The sequence below is a fragment of the Triturus cristatus genome, chromosome 4_1 (assembly GCF_964204655.1).
Source record: "Triturus cristatus chromosome 4_1, aTriCri1.1, whole genome shotgun sequence".
Classification (NCBI taxonomy): Eukaryota; Metazoa; Chordata; class Amphibia; order Caudata; family Salamandridae; genus Triturus; species Triturus cristatus.
Window position 1 is genome coordinate 79,158,696 of NC_140585.1, and position 18,629 is coordinate 79,177,324.

Genomic DNA, 18,629 nt, shown 5'->3' on the forward strand with positions numbered 1-18,629 from the left:
CCACAAAACCTTTGCAAGGGCCGACCGTTCCAAGAGCCTGTTCCACAAATAATACTGACGGCGGACGCCTCTCTCCAGGGTTGGGGAGCTCATATACTCACTTACACAGTGCAGGGACTATGGACTACGCAACAAAAGAAGATGCACATCAACGTTCTGGAACTGATGGCAATCTTCCTAGCCATGAAGGCATTCAAAGTACACTTGTGCAACAAAGTCGTGTTGATCCGGACGGACAACATGACTGCCATGTACTACATACAGAAACAGGGAGGAACACACTCTCCACAGTTGTCTCATCTGGCTCAGAGCATGTGGAAGTGGGCCATTCAAAGGAAAATATTCCTCATGGCGGAACACCTCCCGGGCAAGGACAACCAGATGGCGGATCTGCTCAGCAGACACAGCCACCAGATGCACGAGTGGGAGCTACATCCGTCAGTTCTCCAACCGTACCTCCAACAGTGGGGTCAACCAGAGATAGACCTATTCGCCACAAACGAAAACGCAAAATGCCAAAGCTTTGCCGCCAGGTTCCCACACCCGCAGTCTCAGGGCAATGCGATATGGATGAACTGGTCCGGCAGATTTGCGTACACTTTTCCCCCAGCGCCATTGATACCGCTAGTGGCACGCAAACTGCGACAGCACTCACTAACACTCATCCTAGTTGCTCCCACATGGGCGCGCCAACCATGGTACACCACCTTTCTAGAACTTTCCGTGGTGCCGCATCAAAGGCTGCGGATCAAACCCGCACTTTTAACGCAGAACCATGGTTAGATTCAGCACCCAGATCCGCAACAGCTGAACCTGGCAATCTGGCTCCTGAGGTCTTAGAGTTTGGCTACCTGAACCTGCCTCCAGAATGTATGAATATCATCAAGGAGGCCAGGAGACCCACAACCAGAGCTTGCTATGCGGCTAAATGGAAGAGGTTTGTCATTTACTGCAACAACAATGACATTAACCCGCTGGATGCATCCATTCAAAACATCATCTGTTACCTCTTACACCTATACCGATGCAATCTGGCATACAACTCAATACGTATCCATTTAACCGCGATAGCAGCCTATCTCCAAAACAGGCAGCACCTCTCTTTATTCAGAGTACCTGCCATCAGAGCCTTCTTGGAGGGTCTCAAATGAGTAATTCCCCCAAGACACCCACCGGCACCGGTGTGGAACCTCAATTTGGTCCTCACCAGATTAAGGGGTCCACCCTTTGAACCTCTCCATTCATGTGAGATTCAATTCCTCACCTGGAAAGTAGCTTTCCTAGTATCCATCACTTCATTAAGAAGAGTTAGTGAACTCCAGGCACTAACCATTCAAGAGCCATTCATACAGGTTCACGCAAACAGGGTTGTACTACGTACCAACCCCAAATTCATGCCCAAAGTGATATCGCAGTTCCACATGAATCAAACTATTGAACTGCCTGTTTTCTTTCAAAATCCACAGAATGTCGCTGAGAGAATGCTCCATACACTAGATGTAAAGAGGGCCCTCGTGTACTATATAGACAGAACTAAGGACTTTAGGAAAACAAAACAACTTTTCGTTGCCTTTTCTCCACAACACAAGGGCAACGCCATTTCCAAAGCAGGTATAGCCAGATGGATCGTTAAATGTATTCAAATTTGCTATCAAAAAGCTAAACGCACATTAACGATTCCCCCACGAGCCCACTCAACACGAAGGGGCGTCCATGGCTTTCCTAGGAAACATTCCTTTACAGGAAATATGTAGAGCAGCCACATGGTCCACTACACATACATTTACCAAACACTACTGTGTAGATGTACACTCAAAACAGCAGGCAGCTGTAGGACAGGCTGTTCTCAAAACTCTTTTTCAGACTGCTGCAGCTGGCACGGGTAGCCGCAGCTAATGAAGGTACTGCTATATATTCTGTGCACAGATATGAATTCAGCAGCCCACATGCCTCGAACTGAATATGCTACTTACCAGTATGCATCTGTTCTTGGCATGTAGGGCTGCTGACATTCATATCATCCACCTTCCTCCCCGGCGCCTGTAGCGGCTGCAGCACTCAGAATTACTGTATAGCATGGTCATCACTTACTGTATCTACTCCATCACTGCCACAATGGCGAAAAACAATCTAAGGATGGAGAGGATGCCCATGCGCACTGTGGTCCAGGGGAGGAGTCACCTATCTCGTGATACTTCGAAGACTCTTCCAGGACAACAATGTGCAATCATCCGGACCCAACACTAGGCGGCGATCTATGCACAGATTTGAATGTCAGCAGCCCTACATGCCAAGAACAGATGCATACTGGTAAGTAGCATATTCAATTCCGGTCACGGGTTTGTTGAGGACGCTCCTCCGTCGCCCAAGCCCAGGCCTCCGTAGGAGTGTCAAAGAACAGGGTCTTGTTAGCGAGCACCACTCGCACGCGTGCCGGAAAGAGGAGCCTATATTGGATGTTGAGTGCTCTTAGCTTTTGTTTGACTTCACCGAACGGGCAGCGCTGACCCTGGACCTCACGAGTATAGTCCGGGAAGATCATGATTGTATGGTTTTCATAGTGGAGCCTCTGCTGTTTCTGGGCTTCAGCCAGGATAGCGTCGCGGTCCTTAAAATTGAGAACCCGCATTATGACCGGTCGGGGGGCCGCACCTGGCGTTGGTTTTGGGGCAAGAGAACGGTGGGCCCACTCGATCGTGAACCATGGGGAGAGAGAGCCCTTAGGGACCCATGATCGCAGCCACCTCTCCAGGAAGTCCACCGTACGGCCCTGTTCCGCTCCCTCCGGAAAGCCCACCAGGCGGAGGTTGTTGCGCCGGAACCTGTTTTCCCCATCCTCTGCCCGTCGATGCAACTTCTGGGTGTGCGATTGGAGACGAGCCACTTGCCCCTTAAGTTGCTGGACGTCGTCTTCCACAGTGGAAATTCGGGTTTCAGTCTCTTTGATCCGGGCCGCGGCGTTCCAGAGATCCTGCCGGATGAGGGTCATATCCACTCGCACCTTCGCGATCTTGCCCTCCACCGAGGATTGTGAAGCGTGGATGGCCTGTAGAATGGTGGACAAACCTGCGGGCAGTGGAGGCTCCTGGCCTGTGGTACCCCTGGTTGCTCCCCACATCTGTGGTGGTGAAACAGTCCATTTTGGTCTGGGTGGCAAGGGTCTTGGTCAGTCTATCCGATCTGCCCATGGTGACACTCCACAGGGCGGGGGACTCTGAGAGTCTCTTCAGATGGGTCTTGCAGCAGGGGGCTGGTGATCCTTCCCGGACGGGCCAAGATCAAAAAGGGGGGCAGTCAGAGCAAGAAGGAGGCATACTCCGACCCACCGCCGCTCGAGGCCCGCGGTATGTGCGGCCGATTAAACTTCCTGAGGCAGGATGGTCCCCCAACGACAAAGGGGGAGAGCTCTGGACCAGGGCCGTAGGGAGCCCGCAAGGCCCGCAGATTGCACCAGGCTTCACTCGACCGGTTCTACCCCTCAGGCCTCAGCTCCAATGAGTAGCAATGCGGGGGGAGGCCAATCCGGAACCCCAGCCCCGGCCGCAGCAAGACGGGCCTGCGGACCCAGCGGATGTAAAACAAGAGGGGCCAGTGAGGGAAGTCTGCACACGGATCTGAACGCCGCTCAGTGAGTGCGGCCGAGGGCCCCCGCTGCCAGTGTCACGGTCTCCGGAGATGGGGGGGTGGAACTAGGGCTTTAGGGCCAGGCCAGGGGGAGTGCCTCCACAACAGCTCCCGCGTTCTCCTCAAGCCAGGCGGTAATAGGCTGGGGGAGCAGGACAGCGGCGGAAGGCCCTGACCATTGGCTCCTCGCCGCTTGATGTGTGTGGCCGGTACCACCCCTCAGGGCACCCCCAGCCAGGAGTTCAATGTCAGCCTCAAGATGCCGCCACAAGATGCTGCCAAGGCCCAGGGGAGCTGGCTCAGAAGCCGCGGAGTTCAGGGGGGGAGGGGACTCAGCCGGGCCAAACAGGTGACACCACCCAGGGCAGGTCCCCACCCGGCTTCCTGCACGCTCGCGGGTCCCCCCCACTCCTGGACTCACTCGTCCGTAGGTCCGCCATGCGTCGGCTCCTGGGTCACAGGAGTCGCCTCGCGGCCGGCGGGGATCGATCGCCGCCGCCCTCCTGCCCCCGCTGCCCCATATGGCAGCCGATGCCGCAGCAGCGCTGCTAGGGGGGGGGGGGGGGGCGGGGCGCGGCCACAGCCGTCACCGCAGACCCAGGGAGTTGAGCCGCTGCGCACTGTACTCTCTCCCTCCAGCGCCGGTAGGTGGAACCAGGAAACAGCGGCTGCGCCTGCCTGATCCCGGGCGAGGCGGGAAGAAGGACACAGGTATCACCCCAGAGCCAGCGATTTCCCCTGGATAGTTCGGCTGCAGGAGGGCCTCTCTGCCTCTTCAGGCGTTCGAGCAAGAGGGCAGGCAAATCAATCAAAGGGCGGCAGGTGCCGCAGTCAGGGCCAGGGGGCCGCCATCTTAGGTGCGGGTCCCGGCCGGCCGATCAACCGCAGCGGGGCAGTGAAATGCGGGACTCCGCACAACCAGAGGCACAGCCAGAGGTGCTGCGCTGAGGGAACGGTGAATTTCAGGGCAGGATGGCCCGCAGGACGAGAGGATTGTGAGCGGATGGCGGAGGGGTCCAGGAGCACTCTCAAGGTGCATCCACCATCTTGGCCCACTGACGCATCGCATGTTAACTGTATTATCTTCTTGTAAAGGGCTTCGATACCGACTAGGGCCACGTTCGCGCTATATATAACTTTATAAATAAATTAATAAGATGGCAGGGTATCGTCAGACGTGGGTCCCTTGCTCACTTTGCCACTGGATTCAAGCTAACCTGGCTGATGAGAGCCGTTACCCCTGAACCGGTCCCAGGATGCTTGTTTCCGGTTCAGGGAAGACCTAGCTTGGCAGTTCAGGCTGGACTGTTCCCATGAGGCACAGGGTCAAGACTGATATGCATATAGCTGGGTCTTAACTGAGGAGGCGAAGTGAGCTAAAGAACGATGATGATTTCAACCCAGATCTGTGCCTGGGGATGAGTGTCTGAAACGTGTCTGCATGCCGTCCATCATCTCCTTGTGTTTGCCTTGTTCGCTATAAGTTGGGAGGGTATGCCCAGATGTGGGTCCGTTGCTCTCTTTCCCACTGGATTCAAGATAGCCTGGCTGATGAGGGGTCTTACCCTGAAACCGGTCCCAGGATACTTGTTTCCGGTTCAAGGAAGACCTGACTTGACAGTTTGTGCTTGACTGTTCCCATGAGGCACAGGGTCAAGACTGATTTGCATATAGGTGGGTCTGAACTGAGGTGGCTAAGTGAGCTAAAGAACGATGAAGGATTCAACCCAGATCTGTGACTGGGGGTGAGTGTCTGAAAAGTTTCAGCACTCCCGCCATCATCTCCTTGTGTTAACAGTATCTGTTAGACTTGGCATCTTTTGGCGTGTTTCCCCTGAGATTCTGCTTTCTGACCTCCCGGTTCTGACTCTGTTTTTGCTGGCTTAGCGTTTCTGTGCACTTTTCGCACTGCTGATCGGTGGTAAAGTGCAGGTGCTTCTGTAGTAAAATGTGTATGGATTGGCGTTTCCATGATTGGCCTGCTTGACTCGTGTGTCAGTCCCTAGTAGAGTGCACTGCGTTTGCCAGGGGCTACGACTCAAGCGCCGTCGGTGGGCTGCAGCACTGGATTGTGCCACCCACCTGAACGGCCCGTAAAAAGGTAACCCGGGCCTGCCATCGCAGAGCCCATGTGCGGTCCGGGACCGCCATGTCAACCTGGTCAGTGCACACACTGCCAGTTCCTATCCTTCCCTTTTCTTACACGTCAGGCACCCCTCAGGTAGGCCCAAGGTACCCCTGTGGGCAGGGTGCAGTGTATATAAAAGGTGGGATATGCCAGGGTGTGTGTGGCATGTCCTGATAGTTAATTACAGCCAATTCGTTTTTCACTATTGCAAGGCTACTGGTTCCCCATAGGAGAGAATGTGAGGTTTGTTTCTAACATCTTATAAACATAACTGGCCCAGGGAATTAGGTAAGAAAAGGAAGTTTCATATGCCTGAACGTGGGTATTTTCTTGCTCAGTCATCCTGTGTGCCTCTATTGGAATGTGGATTGCCTGTCTGGGTTTGGGAAGACAGATGGCCAGGAAGCAAGAGTGGTTCCTGATAGTCTAGGTAGGTCAGGAAAGGGCTGAATAGACCTGGGCTGCGATTGGGGGAAAAGGGAGGAGATTTCCTTGCACCTCAAATGGCCTGGTCTGACCCTGATGATGCAGTCTCCACCTCCTGCCAGGAATTCACACCAGAGAAGGCAGAACTGGTTCTGGCCGGGCATAGGCCCTCTCTGCCTAAGAAATCAAAGGATTTTTGGACATACATATTGGGTCCCAGACCCCTGAAGTTTATAACTCATCTGGATCAAGAAGACTGCCAAGAAGAAGAGCTGGAGAAGCTGCAAGAAGGGACGACCGCTTTGCTGGGCTGACATGCAGTGGCTGCTTCTGTCTTGGGCAGTGAAAGGCCTTGACTGGACTTTCTGCAACCTAACTTGTGAGTCTCTCCAAGGGCTTGAGGTAGAGCTTGCCCCCCTGTTTACGAAGTCTCAGGATCAGCAAAGACTTCAAGCTCTTCTGCCGCAGCAGTGGGGACTGTGTTTTTTGTGCTGTAACAGAGGAAAAGCAACTCGACGACGTCTACAATGCCGCTGCCGACTCAGTGTCCTGAAGGCAACGCAGAGGGCTCCGCCGCACCGCAACCTTGGTCTCACCGACGATGCCCGTTGACGCACCACCGAACCGCTGCTTGCACCGTGACCTGTGGACACCGCCTCGCTTCACGCCGAAGCTTTGGCACTGCCGTAACGCCGCACCGCGACCTTGGTCTCACCGACAACGCCTGTTGACGCCACCACCGAGCCACTGCTCGCACCACAACCTGTGGGCATCGCACTCCGCACTGCCGGGCCTCCCTGACGCCGCCGCTCCAGGCCGAAATCGCCGCTACTTGCACTGTGGTTCGAGGGCACCATTCATAAGTCACACGAAGCACCGCCCTCATCCCGCAGTCTTGGCCTATCGACGCCGGCACCATCGACTTCCGCTTGCCAGCCGACGACAGCGCTTCAACAACGACGATGCCGCTGCTTGCACCGTGACCTGCTAGCACTGTGACGAGCACCGCCTTCATGTCGCACCGCAACCCTGGTCTCACCGACGCCTTCTGATGCCGCCACCGAGCCGACGCTGGCACCGCGACCTGGGGGCACCGCATGCCACACCGCTGCACTTCGCATCGCAGCACCCGACGCCTGCCGACGCCAGAGCTCCTGACTCCATCAGAGAGGAGCTCGACCTGCACCGCGAGTGACTTCAAGGGCCTCATCACCTTGCACTTCTCACAGGTACTGTTTGCGGGTCTTCCCGACACCGTAGCTGGCCCGCAACCCCGTGACCAGCCAGAACTGGTGGATTTGTTTTTCACGACGCCGTGATAGACCCGGACTGAGCTATCGACATCGAGGAACTTTGTGTGAAACTTATTTTGATAACTGCAGATTTTAAATATAGTATTGTGGATTTTTGTCGTATTGGGTCTTGTCTTAACGTATATAAAAATATTGGCTATTTTTCTAGACTGGTGTGGTGTCCTTTCGCAGTGCTTACACTATTACTGTTGGTTATGTGCAAACGCTTTACACACTGCCTCTAGGATAAGCCTAGCTGCTCGTGCCAAGCTACAAAGGGAGTGAGCAGGGGTTATTTTAGGAGTGTAACTCCCTTATCCTGACTAGAGTGGTGGTTTCTGCCTGGCTTTAGCGCAAGCCTCAGCCAACCAGAAATCCCATTTCTAACAGTATCCAAGCCACCCACTTGACCTATAGCCAGGTCCATTTGCTACAGAATCCACACCACCCTCTAGAACGATCTACAGGCTGTACTCTGTGACCAAGTCCTAGTCACTTTCTACAACATTATCCTGGTCATCCTGGCCCATCATATCTGACTTCATGAATCTGACAGTTAGCATAGCCTCATACGAAAGTCTTTAGTCACTGCAGATTCATGCCCCAGAGGACCTGCCTTCACAAGTACTCTAGCATTTACTGTTCCAGATTCTGTTGCCATGGTTTTTAGGAGATATCTCTGCTGACCATGTATGTCCCTTTTCCTCCTGTACAGCTCATGAAGAGAAATTCAACCCAGAGACTGGGAGGGGGTCCAGCAGACGGCCTGGACATTCAGGTAGGAGGGAAATCTGTTTGTATGTTTGAATACAGTGCACTCTATTCTAGAAGCTTTAATGCATCCTGCGAGGGGCATCATAAAGCCGCCACCATAGCAGCATGAACGGGTGGGGGTGGTTGGTGGATATCACAGTTCTGTGTGGTGTATAATATTTAAGTTTATGTTTACAGGAGTTTTGACATTAATTCAGTGGCGGCGCCCCTGGCTATGGCGTAGGAGCGTCTCTCCACTGCTCTCGGAACAGTGTTAAAGGAAAAATAAAATTATAATAACAAAAGCTATTATCATTTTATTTTTAGTATCAGCCAGGTTAGGGTGGGGCGTGGTGGGGCTGGGCTCCCGTAACGTCGGGAAGGAGGAGTGGCTGCTGCACCTTAAATACGCATGACGGTTTGGCTGGGCATCTTGGCATGTCCCCACCAGGCTGTGGGGGACCTGTGCACAGGCCTGTCTGAGAGGGGAACCACGGCGCTCAGACCCACATCAACATTGCATTGGGGTGTTGTGATTAGCTTAGGGGAGCCTGGATGCTTCCTGTTAACACAGAAGCCAGAAAGAGGACGGAGGATAGACACCACGTGGGAGAGATGGCATGCTGACGTAAGTGAATTTAAATTTTTCTTTTTTTTCCCCCCTCCTCCACCTCTCAGCCCCCTCGCCCCGCCACCCCCTCGCCCTACCAACACCCTGCCACTGCTTTAATTAATATCTCCTAAATACCACTGAAAGGGAATAGTACGTTGGTTCTGTGGGATGGTCCCTGAGAATACAAATGGAACAAGAGCCCAAAATCAAAGAAGGGAAAAGGGGGAAGGGTGGGTCGATCTAATGGAGAGAAGGATCAGCAATGTGTTTGTGGAGAGCAATGGACAAATTGATGAATGGGTAGTTGGAGATCGGATTTAAAAGAGGGATGAATGGATATAAGTATGAATGGATTGGTGGATGGATGGATGCATGGATGCATAGATGAGTGGATGGATGGAAAGAAGAGTGGCCGGATGGAGAAGAATAGACAGATGGGTAAATGTAGAAAAGGATGGAGGGAGTGGTAAATGTATGATGAACTGAAGAACAGCTATTGAAGGATGAGACAAAGGATGGAGTGATGGATGAATGTAGAAAGGAATAATGGATGGAGGGATGGAATTAAGAAAGTTAAAAGACGTGAGGTAAATCGAGAGAAGGATCTATGGAAAAACACAGATAAGTAAGGAAAAGACAGAAGGCTATATGGAAAAAGAATAATCGAGAGCTGGAAAAAAGGAAACGCTGCCCCCTCCCTCTAACCCCCACTCCCTCAAAATGAGTACCAGGCTCACATGCATCACCTGCTCAGTAATATTTAGATATTGCTTGAAGTGTTTGATTTGTTCCTGGATACTGCCTTGCGTTCGCTACCTGACTAGTATGGACAAAACCTCTAGGTCTGCCTGTATTTTTCTCTGATGATTCTATGTTGGCGCACTGAACCTTGTGTAGTTGTCTTGCGCAGTTGTTTGAAGTTTTATGTGTGCATTTGTACGTAGACATACAAAGCCTCCACCCATTCCAGTTTCATGTCACTTGGCTCCATGAAACCACAAAAGGCCAATGGCGTCTGGCCAGTCGCTGTGCATTTACTCACTAGGTGTCTGGATAACTAGAATGCCTCGGTGTTGGGATTGGTGAAGATTTCCTGCATGCATCTGGAGAGCCTGCGTCCCTGCCTTGAATTCTCTAGAGGACCCTGAAGGTTTCGAACCTCTCCTCAACATACACCACAATCACATGTGTGCGCGCTAGAGACAGTTTGTAACATGGACTGAGACCCAGAGCATGGCTCTGTAGTCTTGGAGACACACCATGTGCACCATCTTTTGGTCAAGTGTAACTGCCATGAGGCCTATAAACGGGTGCTTTTGGAGTCCATGGTGCTAGGGCTACGTATTTGTGATTCAGGGGGGATCCAATTCTGTCCTTTCTTAACCCTCTGTGGGATCTGTGCCTTTATGTTGGGTACAAAACAGTGTTGGACTTGGCTCTGTATACAGGGTCATCCACAAACTTTTTGCCTCCTGTTTTGTGAACCTATTTTTGTTGGCTCTTAGGACTCTGCTCACTTTACCTCTGCTTACCAGTGCCAAAGTGCTTGTACTCTCTCCCTTCAACATGGTAACATTGGCTTTCACCCGATTGGCATATTTACTTAAAGGTTTCTAGTAAAGTGGCACTACATTAACCCAGGTCTTGTAAATTAATGTCCCTAGTGGGCCTGCAGCACTTATTGTGCCACTCACATAAGTAGCCCCGTCAAACAGGTCTCAGGCTTGCCATTGCAGCCGGTGTGTACAGTTTTAAACTGCCATATCGACCTGGCAAAATAAACCTTTAGCCAGACATAAACTTGACTTTTTATTACATAGGTTAGACCCTACACTGCCCAGAGGTCAGGGTGCAGTTGTTCCAGGGATTCTGTTCTGAAACATAACTGTGCCTTGGGAGAGCAGGGCGTCAGAATGTAGTGACTGAGTCTCTCTACCACGTCTGTACCTATAAGCCCAAATCCAATCAGCTCACAGTGCCTTACCTGCACTCCTAACCGTTCCAGAATAACAGGTGATTTAGATCAACCTAGAACATGGACCTCTAATTCACAAGGGACCCATGGAAACGGATCATCACCTTTTGTTCTCACTCATGTATGCCCATAGTAAACAAAAGAAAGACATGAAGGAAGTTTACAATTTATTTATTGAAACTACCGTGGTCTAGTTAAAAGCAGGTTTGCTGTGATTAGTAGACATATACAACTAAGAAAAGTAATTAACATTACTAACGGGCTGTAGACAATGAATAACCTGACCACAGCAACTAATATATCTATCTAAGCCTACCTTCACCAGGTGAGCTCAGGGATGTGCAAGTGATCTCTGGGGATAGCTCCATACCCCACACCTGGTATGTGTGGTTAGGTGGTCTGTATCATAGGCATAAACTCAGTTGCTGCCTCCTTTCTAAGACTGGTGTCTTTGCTAGAATTCTCCCTTCTAACCTTCAAGGGATCGAGACACAGTTTATATTATAAGAACTGTTGTGTTAGAAAGACTGCAGCTGGGCTACTGTAGTGTGTCTAAAAATGTTAGGAGATGTTGCTGACCAGGCACAAGTACACCATATGTTTGAACTTGTATGAAATTTTCAGACTGAATCCCAAGAAGAGTCCCTGAATAACAAATATGTGCAGCGTATTCTAAAACAGTATTATGTCACACAAACAAATATGTCAGGTGTGGCTGTGTGTAGCAAAGGCAGCCGAAAGCTGATAATACAAGTAGCAAAGGGAGAACCAAAGTGGGCCCAGAAGGGGAAATACTACATCGTGTATTTAAAAAGTTGGACATGTACTTTATGTTTTACATGTCCTCGTGGTCAAAAACGATTACATTCGTTTGAAAAGGCCAACCTCTCCCATATGATAACATTGGGTTACCTTATTACATGTAATAGCGATAATTTTGAATTCTGCGCAGGTAAAAAATATCGAGTTTGGTGTCTAAAGAATTATAATTTGAAATCCTCTTTAATGATAAAGTAGGATTCCAACTTTCTAAAAGAGGCATTTTCAAAGTTACTATTCTGAAAATGCCTCATTTAGAAAGTTGGTATTTTCTTGTCCTAATCATTTTTGGTGCCTGCAGCCTGTATCCTGGGTCACATGTCTAGGTGTAGCTGGTCCTTGTGTATTGCTTCCAGACAATAAGACAAAGTGGAGATTAGGTGTTGGCTGGATGGGCCATCTCCGACTTGAGGGGAATGGATTTGTCACATACCACACTTGCACATCACAAAGACCCTACATCAGCACACGCACAAAGGGTTTCACACTAGTCCTTTGTAGTACCCCAAGAAAAGCTGGAGCCAGGGCAGAGAGGCAGCGAATTCCAGACATCTCGGTAGAGGGAGGACTCTAGAAGTTTCTCCCACTTCAAAGTGGGCACCAAGTATAAATAGTAGACCCTCCGACCTAACTCTTCAGTTAACATCTGGACCTGTCGAAGACCCAGAAGAAGGACTGCTGTGCTGCTATGTTGCAAGAAGGACTGCTGCTCTCCTGCCCTGAGTGTGAGGGACTGGACCTGCATCTCAAACCCAGGATTACCAGAGTGACTCCAAGGGCTAGTTGGTTGGCCTCCTGGTCAGAGCTTCAGGGACAGAAAATGATTAAACTACCTTGAATCCTGCATCTAGACACTGTTTGCTGTGAGCCTTGTCCCCAACGTGGTGCCACCCCAGTCCTGGACCCTTGGAAATGAGCCTGAAGGTGCTTTGCCAGCTTAGCTGTGGTCTTTTGGCCAGAACCAACGCAGCACTATCCATCTCCTTGCAGCTCCGTATTAAATTGCCACTGAATGCAGCATTCCCAATGCAGAACCCTGTAGCTCTTTGGAACAGCTGCTGCACGACGCCTCTTCGATGCAGGCTGTCCCATCACAGCTCTGCAACTCTTCTGAACCATTGCTGCGCAATGCGTTCTCGACACAGGACCTTGCCTCGCAGCCTATCAACCACCGCTGTGCATTGCATCTCAACAAGGTATCTTGCAACACTCTGCAACCTGAATTTAAGGTACTTTGTTTAGTAGGCCTAACTAAGTCCCTGTATCCGGACTGTGCTCCATCGCAGCTGGCCTGAACTTATGACTTTGTCCCGGTCTGGTGTGATCAAATAACCACAGTTTGCTCTTTGTGCTTTTCATCACTATTTTTGCTTAAATCTTTAAAATTGCATATCTCTGGTTCTACTAAATTGATTTTTTCCATTTTGGAATCAAATAATTTAGTAAATTGTATTCTATTTTTCAGAATCGCTGTTAGGCATTTTTATTGTGTGGTGTTTTCACTTTATTACTGTTTGTAGTGCCACATAAATACTTTATACATTGTCAACAGATCTGGGTTTGATCCATCACCGTTCTTTAGCCCACTCTGCCACCCCAGTTCAGACATGGCCATATGCAAATCAGTTTGACCCTGTGCCTCATGGGAACAGTCCAGCCCGAACTGCCAAGCCATGCCTTCCCTGGACCGGAAACAAGCTGCCTAGGACCGGTTTCTGGCATTTCAGCCGTCTTCAGCCAGGCTTGCTTGAATCCAGTGGCAAAGTGAGCAAGGGACTCACGTCTGAGCATACCCTGCCAACTTATGGCGAACAAAGCGGTACAAAAGGGGGTGGTGAAGTACGGAGCATCAGAACCAATCAAACACTCACACCCAGTCAACAGATCTGGGTTTGATCCATCACCGTTCTTTAGCCCACTCTGCCACCCCAGTTCAGACATGGCCATATGCAAATCAGTCTGACCCTGTGCCTCATGGGAACAGTCCAGCCCGAACTGCCAGGCCATGCCTTTCCTGGACCGGAAACAAGCTTCCTAGGACCGGTTTCTGGCATTTCAGCCGTCTTCAGCCAGGCTTGCTTGAATCCAGTGGCAAAGTGAGCAAGGGACTCACGTCTGAGCATACCCTGCCAACTTATGGCGAACAAAGCTGTACAAAAGGGGGTGGTGATGGACGGAGCATCAGAAACCGTTCCTAGGAAGCTTGTTTCCGGTCCAGGGAAGGCATGGCTTGGCAGTTCGTGCTGGACTGTTCCCATGAAGCACAGGGTCAGACTGATTTGCATATGGCCATGTCTGAACTGGGGTGGCAGAGTGGGCTAAAGAACGGTGATGGATCAAACCCAGATCTGTTGACTGGGTGTGAGTGTTTGATTGGTTCTGATGCTCCGTCCATCACCACCCCCTTTTTTACCGCTTTGTTCGCTCAGACGTGAGTTCCTTGCTCACTTTGCTACTGTCAGGTCCCCACAATTCTTACCTCTGGTTTGTGGAGAGATCCCACGGGGACGACATGGACAACCCCCTCCTGCACCCTTCTCCTACTGGAAGAAGCAAGTACACTAACCAGGTCAAAGAGGGAACCGGGGGAGGCTGCCAGGAAGTGGAAGGGAGCGATATAGTGGATGTCGTGGTGGGGCACCCTCCGTGGTTTTCCGGGTCGTGTGTCGACACCACCTAATGGTGAGAGAGGAGGCAGGTGTAATAACTGCGCGGGTTACAGTGGGAGCAGACACATGCACCAGTTACAGTGGGTAGATACAGGGAACAGGCAACAGGAATCCCTAAGTGGTTACCTGAATGTAAGTGCTCCTGCAATGCGGTGAAGAAATGGCACCAGTGCGACTTCGTGCTGATGTAAGAGCAGCCTAGGAAGGGCTCAAGCGCTCCTGTGCTTAGGTGCGGGGCAAAGTAAATGCGACTTTGTGCCGTCGCACGGGTCGCCAAAGCAAGGGTTAGCGCTCCTGTGCTGTGATGCTGTGCAAAAAGTGATCGCGACTTCGTGCCGTCGCACGAGTCGCCAAAGCAAGGGTTAAGCGCTCCTGCGCTGTAATGCTGTGCAAAAAGTGATTGCGACTTCGTGCCATCGCACGAGTCGCCAAAGCAAGGGTTAAGCGCTCCTGCGCTGTGATGCGGGCAAAGGAAATGCGACTTCGTGCCGTCGCACGAGTCGCCAAGGCAGGTTTACAGCGCTACAGCGCTGTGGGACGGGGCTCAGGTAAATGCGACCTCGCGCCGTCGCACGAGCCGCTGAAAGCGAGTATTCAGTGCTTGTGCACTGAATTGAGGGACGAGTGCAATCGTGACTCCGTGCCTCCACACAAGTCACCAAGGTAGGTTCCTTAGGCGCCCTTGCGCGGTCCGGACGGAATGTCCGGTTGCAGGTAGAGCCTACGCTTACGTTCCTGCGTGCCTGCGAAGCTCTGGAACAGTATCCGAAGCGCCGAGGTGGGCGTCTTCCGCGTTCAAATGCAGAAATATCCGGAAGTGCCGGCTGGCCGGGGGCGTCAGTTGCGTGCCTTCGAATGATTAGACTGCAACCCTGTCAGGCGGAAACAGATGGGAGGAGTCTCGTTCCGTGAGGAGAGGGCCTGATTGCCGGTCTTCGGGAGGTGAGCGAGTGGGAACATGACAGCACTCACCCTTAAAATAGACCAACCCACCGTCAAAGAGGGGTAACAGGACGGGGTTTCTGGGGTTGTCGGGCATGAAAGGCACGGACTAAGGTAGTAGGATTACGGACATGCGAAAGGGGTTCCCAGGAGCGTTCTTCCTGACCGTACCCCTTCCAATCTACCAGGTGATATAGTTTCCCCCTCGTTCTGCGAGAATCAAGGATGGCCCGAACCTCGTATTCCACGTGGTCCTCCACAGGAACAGGAGGAGGGGGCTCCGCTATCAAGCAGTCAGGATGGGCAGGACGTAAGAGAGATACGTGAAAGACAGGGTGGATTTTCATGTGGGAAGGCAGAGAAAGCCTCATGGACACTTGGTTGATAACCCGAGCTATGGGATAGGGACCTATGTATCGAGGCAACAGTTTCTTGGGTCCATGTGTGTTGAGGTTCTTGATGGACACCCATACCCTATCCCCTGCTACGTAGGAAGGTTCGGGCTGCCTATGCTTAACAGTGTTTTGTTTATAGTATTCTTTGGCTTTAGCGAGCTCAAAACGGGTTTGTTGCCATACGGTGCGGAGGAGGGCATGATGCTCCTGTATGGTAGGTATTCCACTAGTCTGGGCTTCTTCCCAGGGAGTCGTTCTGGGGTGGTGTCCTTGGAGGCAATAGAACGGGGAAACCCCAATGGCAGCATGTTTATTGTTATTGTAGGCGTATTCCACCATCCATAAAACGTTGGACCATTCCGTTTCCATGGAAAGCAGCAAGCAACGGAGGTATTGTTCCATAGTGCGATTTGTTCGCTCTGCCTGCCCATCTGGTTGGGGATGGTAGGAGGATGACAAACGGGCTTCCATATGCAAAAGTGAGCAAACCTCTGTCCAGAACCTGGACACAAACTGAGTTCCCCTATCTGTTATTAGCACTGAAGGGATGCCATGTAGTCGTACCACGTTTTTCATGAATATGGTTGCTAATTCTGCTGCTGAGGGTAGTCGTTTCAGTGGCACAAAATGTGCCATTTTTGTTAGGTGGTCCACGATTGTAAGGATGGTAGTGTATCCCGTGGAGGTCTTAGGGAGTTCTACTACGAAGTCCATTGAGACAGTGTGCCACGGGCAAGGGGGAACCGGAATGGGATGCAACAACCCTACCATGGGTTGTGAGGGTGTCTTCCCTTGAGTGCAGACAGTGCAGCGAGCTATGTAGGCCTGTGTCAAGGTTTAGGGTAGGCCACCAGAATTGTCTCTGCAGTAGATCCTTGGTCTTTTGGTACCCCGGGTGACCCGCTAGGGGATGGTCGTGGCACATGACCAGTGCTTGTTGCTGGTGCGTAGTCAGCGGCAAGTAATACCGCCCATCCTTGAACAGGAATCCATCATTTTCCGTAAGTCCTTGGATGTTGCCGGTCCATTCCTTCAGATTTTTCTGTTGTAACTCTTGGTGTAGTTGTGTTAAAAAGGAGGAGGAAGTCACGGCTCCCTGGAAACATCGGATAGGAAGAACGGGTACGGGTTCTGTGGTGGAGACCAGGTCTTCGGTTTCCTCCAAGCGTGACAAGGCGTCGGCTTTCGCGTTCTCCCTTCCGGGTCGATAGGTGATCTGGAAATCATATTCATTGAAGAAGAGGGTCCAGCGTAGTTGCCTAGCCGTCAATGCTCTGGCTGAACGGAGGAACCGTAGGTTTCTGTGATCGGTAAAGATGGTCACCGTGTGTTTAGCGTCCTTTAGGTAGTGCCGCCATTCCTCAAACGCCGTTTTGATGGCCAAGAGCTCCTTATCTCCAATGGAGTAGTTGCATTCTGCTGGTTGTAACTTCCTGGAGTAGTAGGCTACCGGGTGGAGCAGATTGGTTTGGTTGTCTCTTTGCGATAATACTCCCCCCTAGGGCGTTCTGCGAGGCATCGGCCTCTACTATAAAGGGGCGAGTAGGATCGGGGTGTTTCAGGATCGGAGCCGAGGTGAACCTGGTCTTTAGTTCTTGGAATGCCCGTTCTGCTTTGGTGTCCCAGGAGAAACGTGCCCATTTACGTAATAAACATGTAATGGGGGTAACAATCCGGGAAAAACCCTCGATAAAGCGTTGATAGTAATTTGCGAACCCAAGGAACCTCTGGACTTGTTTCACGAAGCTTGGGGATGGCCATGACAATATGGCGTCGACTTTTCTGGAATCCATTTGAACGCCTCCTGGTGTTAGAATGTGTCCCAAGAATTCCACCGTTGTGGTGTGGAACACGCTCTTCTCAAGTTTCACATACAGCCCGTGTTGCTGCAATTGCTGGAGAATAGCTCTCACATGTTGGAGGTGCTCCTTCATGTCCTTGGAGTAAATCAGTATATCATCGATATACACGATGCAGAAGCGGTCGATGAATTCCCTTAACACCTCATCGATGAAATATTGAAAGGCGGCTGGGCCATTGCAGAGACCGAAGGGCATGACGCGATACTCGAACAACCAGTACCGTGTTCGGAAGGCGGTTTTCCACTCCTCCCCCTCACGGACTCTGACCAGATGATATGCCCCTCGCAAATACAGCTTTGTATATATGGCCGCGCCTTTCACTTGGTCCAGTAGGTCGGGAATCAATGGTAGAGGATACCTGTTCTTAACGGTTATGGCGTTCATTGCCCTAAAGTCGATACACGTGCGTAGATCACCCTCTTTCTTTGCCACGAAGAAGAGAGGGGAAGAGACGGGAGACTTGGAATGGCGAATAAACCCATTCTGTAGGTACTGGTTGAGGTAGGCGCGGAGATGTTCATTTTCCTTCTCCGTGAGGGAGTAAACCCGGCTGCAGGGGAGCGTGGACCCTGGAATTATATCTATTCTGCAGTCGAAGTGGCGATGCGGGGGTAGGGTGTTGACACCTTGTTCGTCAAAGACTTGGGCCAGGTCTCTGTATTCCCGGGGTATAGTTTTGTGTGTAACCAAGCCCATTCCATCCCATGGCAGTGTACAGGCCTGGACCTCTCTGGTCACGGTTTTCATCTCTGAGGGGTAGCAAGACTGAACACAATGATCAGAGTCCAATACCGTTTTGCCGGTTGCCCAATTAATCGGGGGATTGTGCTGTACCAGCCAGGGAAGGCCTAAGATGAGCCTAAACTGAGGTGCATCGATGATGTCGAAGGCGATGGTCTCAGTGTGCTGGTTTTCCAGCACCATTTGTAGTTCTTCTGTTTGGTATCGGATTAGTCCTGAGTTCAAGTCCGTACCGTCCACTGCTTTCACTGTTTCGGGTTTTCTCTTTGTTCGTTTCTGCATGCCCAGACCCGTCATGTACTGGGCAATCGATGAAATTCCCGGTTGTTCCTGAGTCGATCAAGGCCACGACGTGCCAGGATGATCCGGTTGACGACTGCAAGAATACCG

At 51.3% G+C, this 18,629-nt stretch overlaps 1 protein-coding gene across 2 annotated transcripts in view; it reads left to right on the forward strand.

Moving 5' to 3' along the window:
- The window catches only part of RPS6KB2 (ribosomal protein S6 kinase B2), a 212,216-nt gene that overhangs the window by 127,553 nt on the left and 66,034 nt on the right, over positions 1 to 18,629 (forward strand). For both annotated transcript variants that reach the window (XM_085651639.1, XM_085651640.1), the window contains exon 11: positions 8,186 to 8,248. In XM_085651639.1, the coding sequence (XP_085507765.1) occupies positions 8,186 to 8,248 (63 nt within the window). The remainder of the gene's footprint in view (positions 1 to 8,185; positions 8,249 to 18,629) is intronic.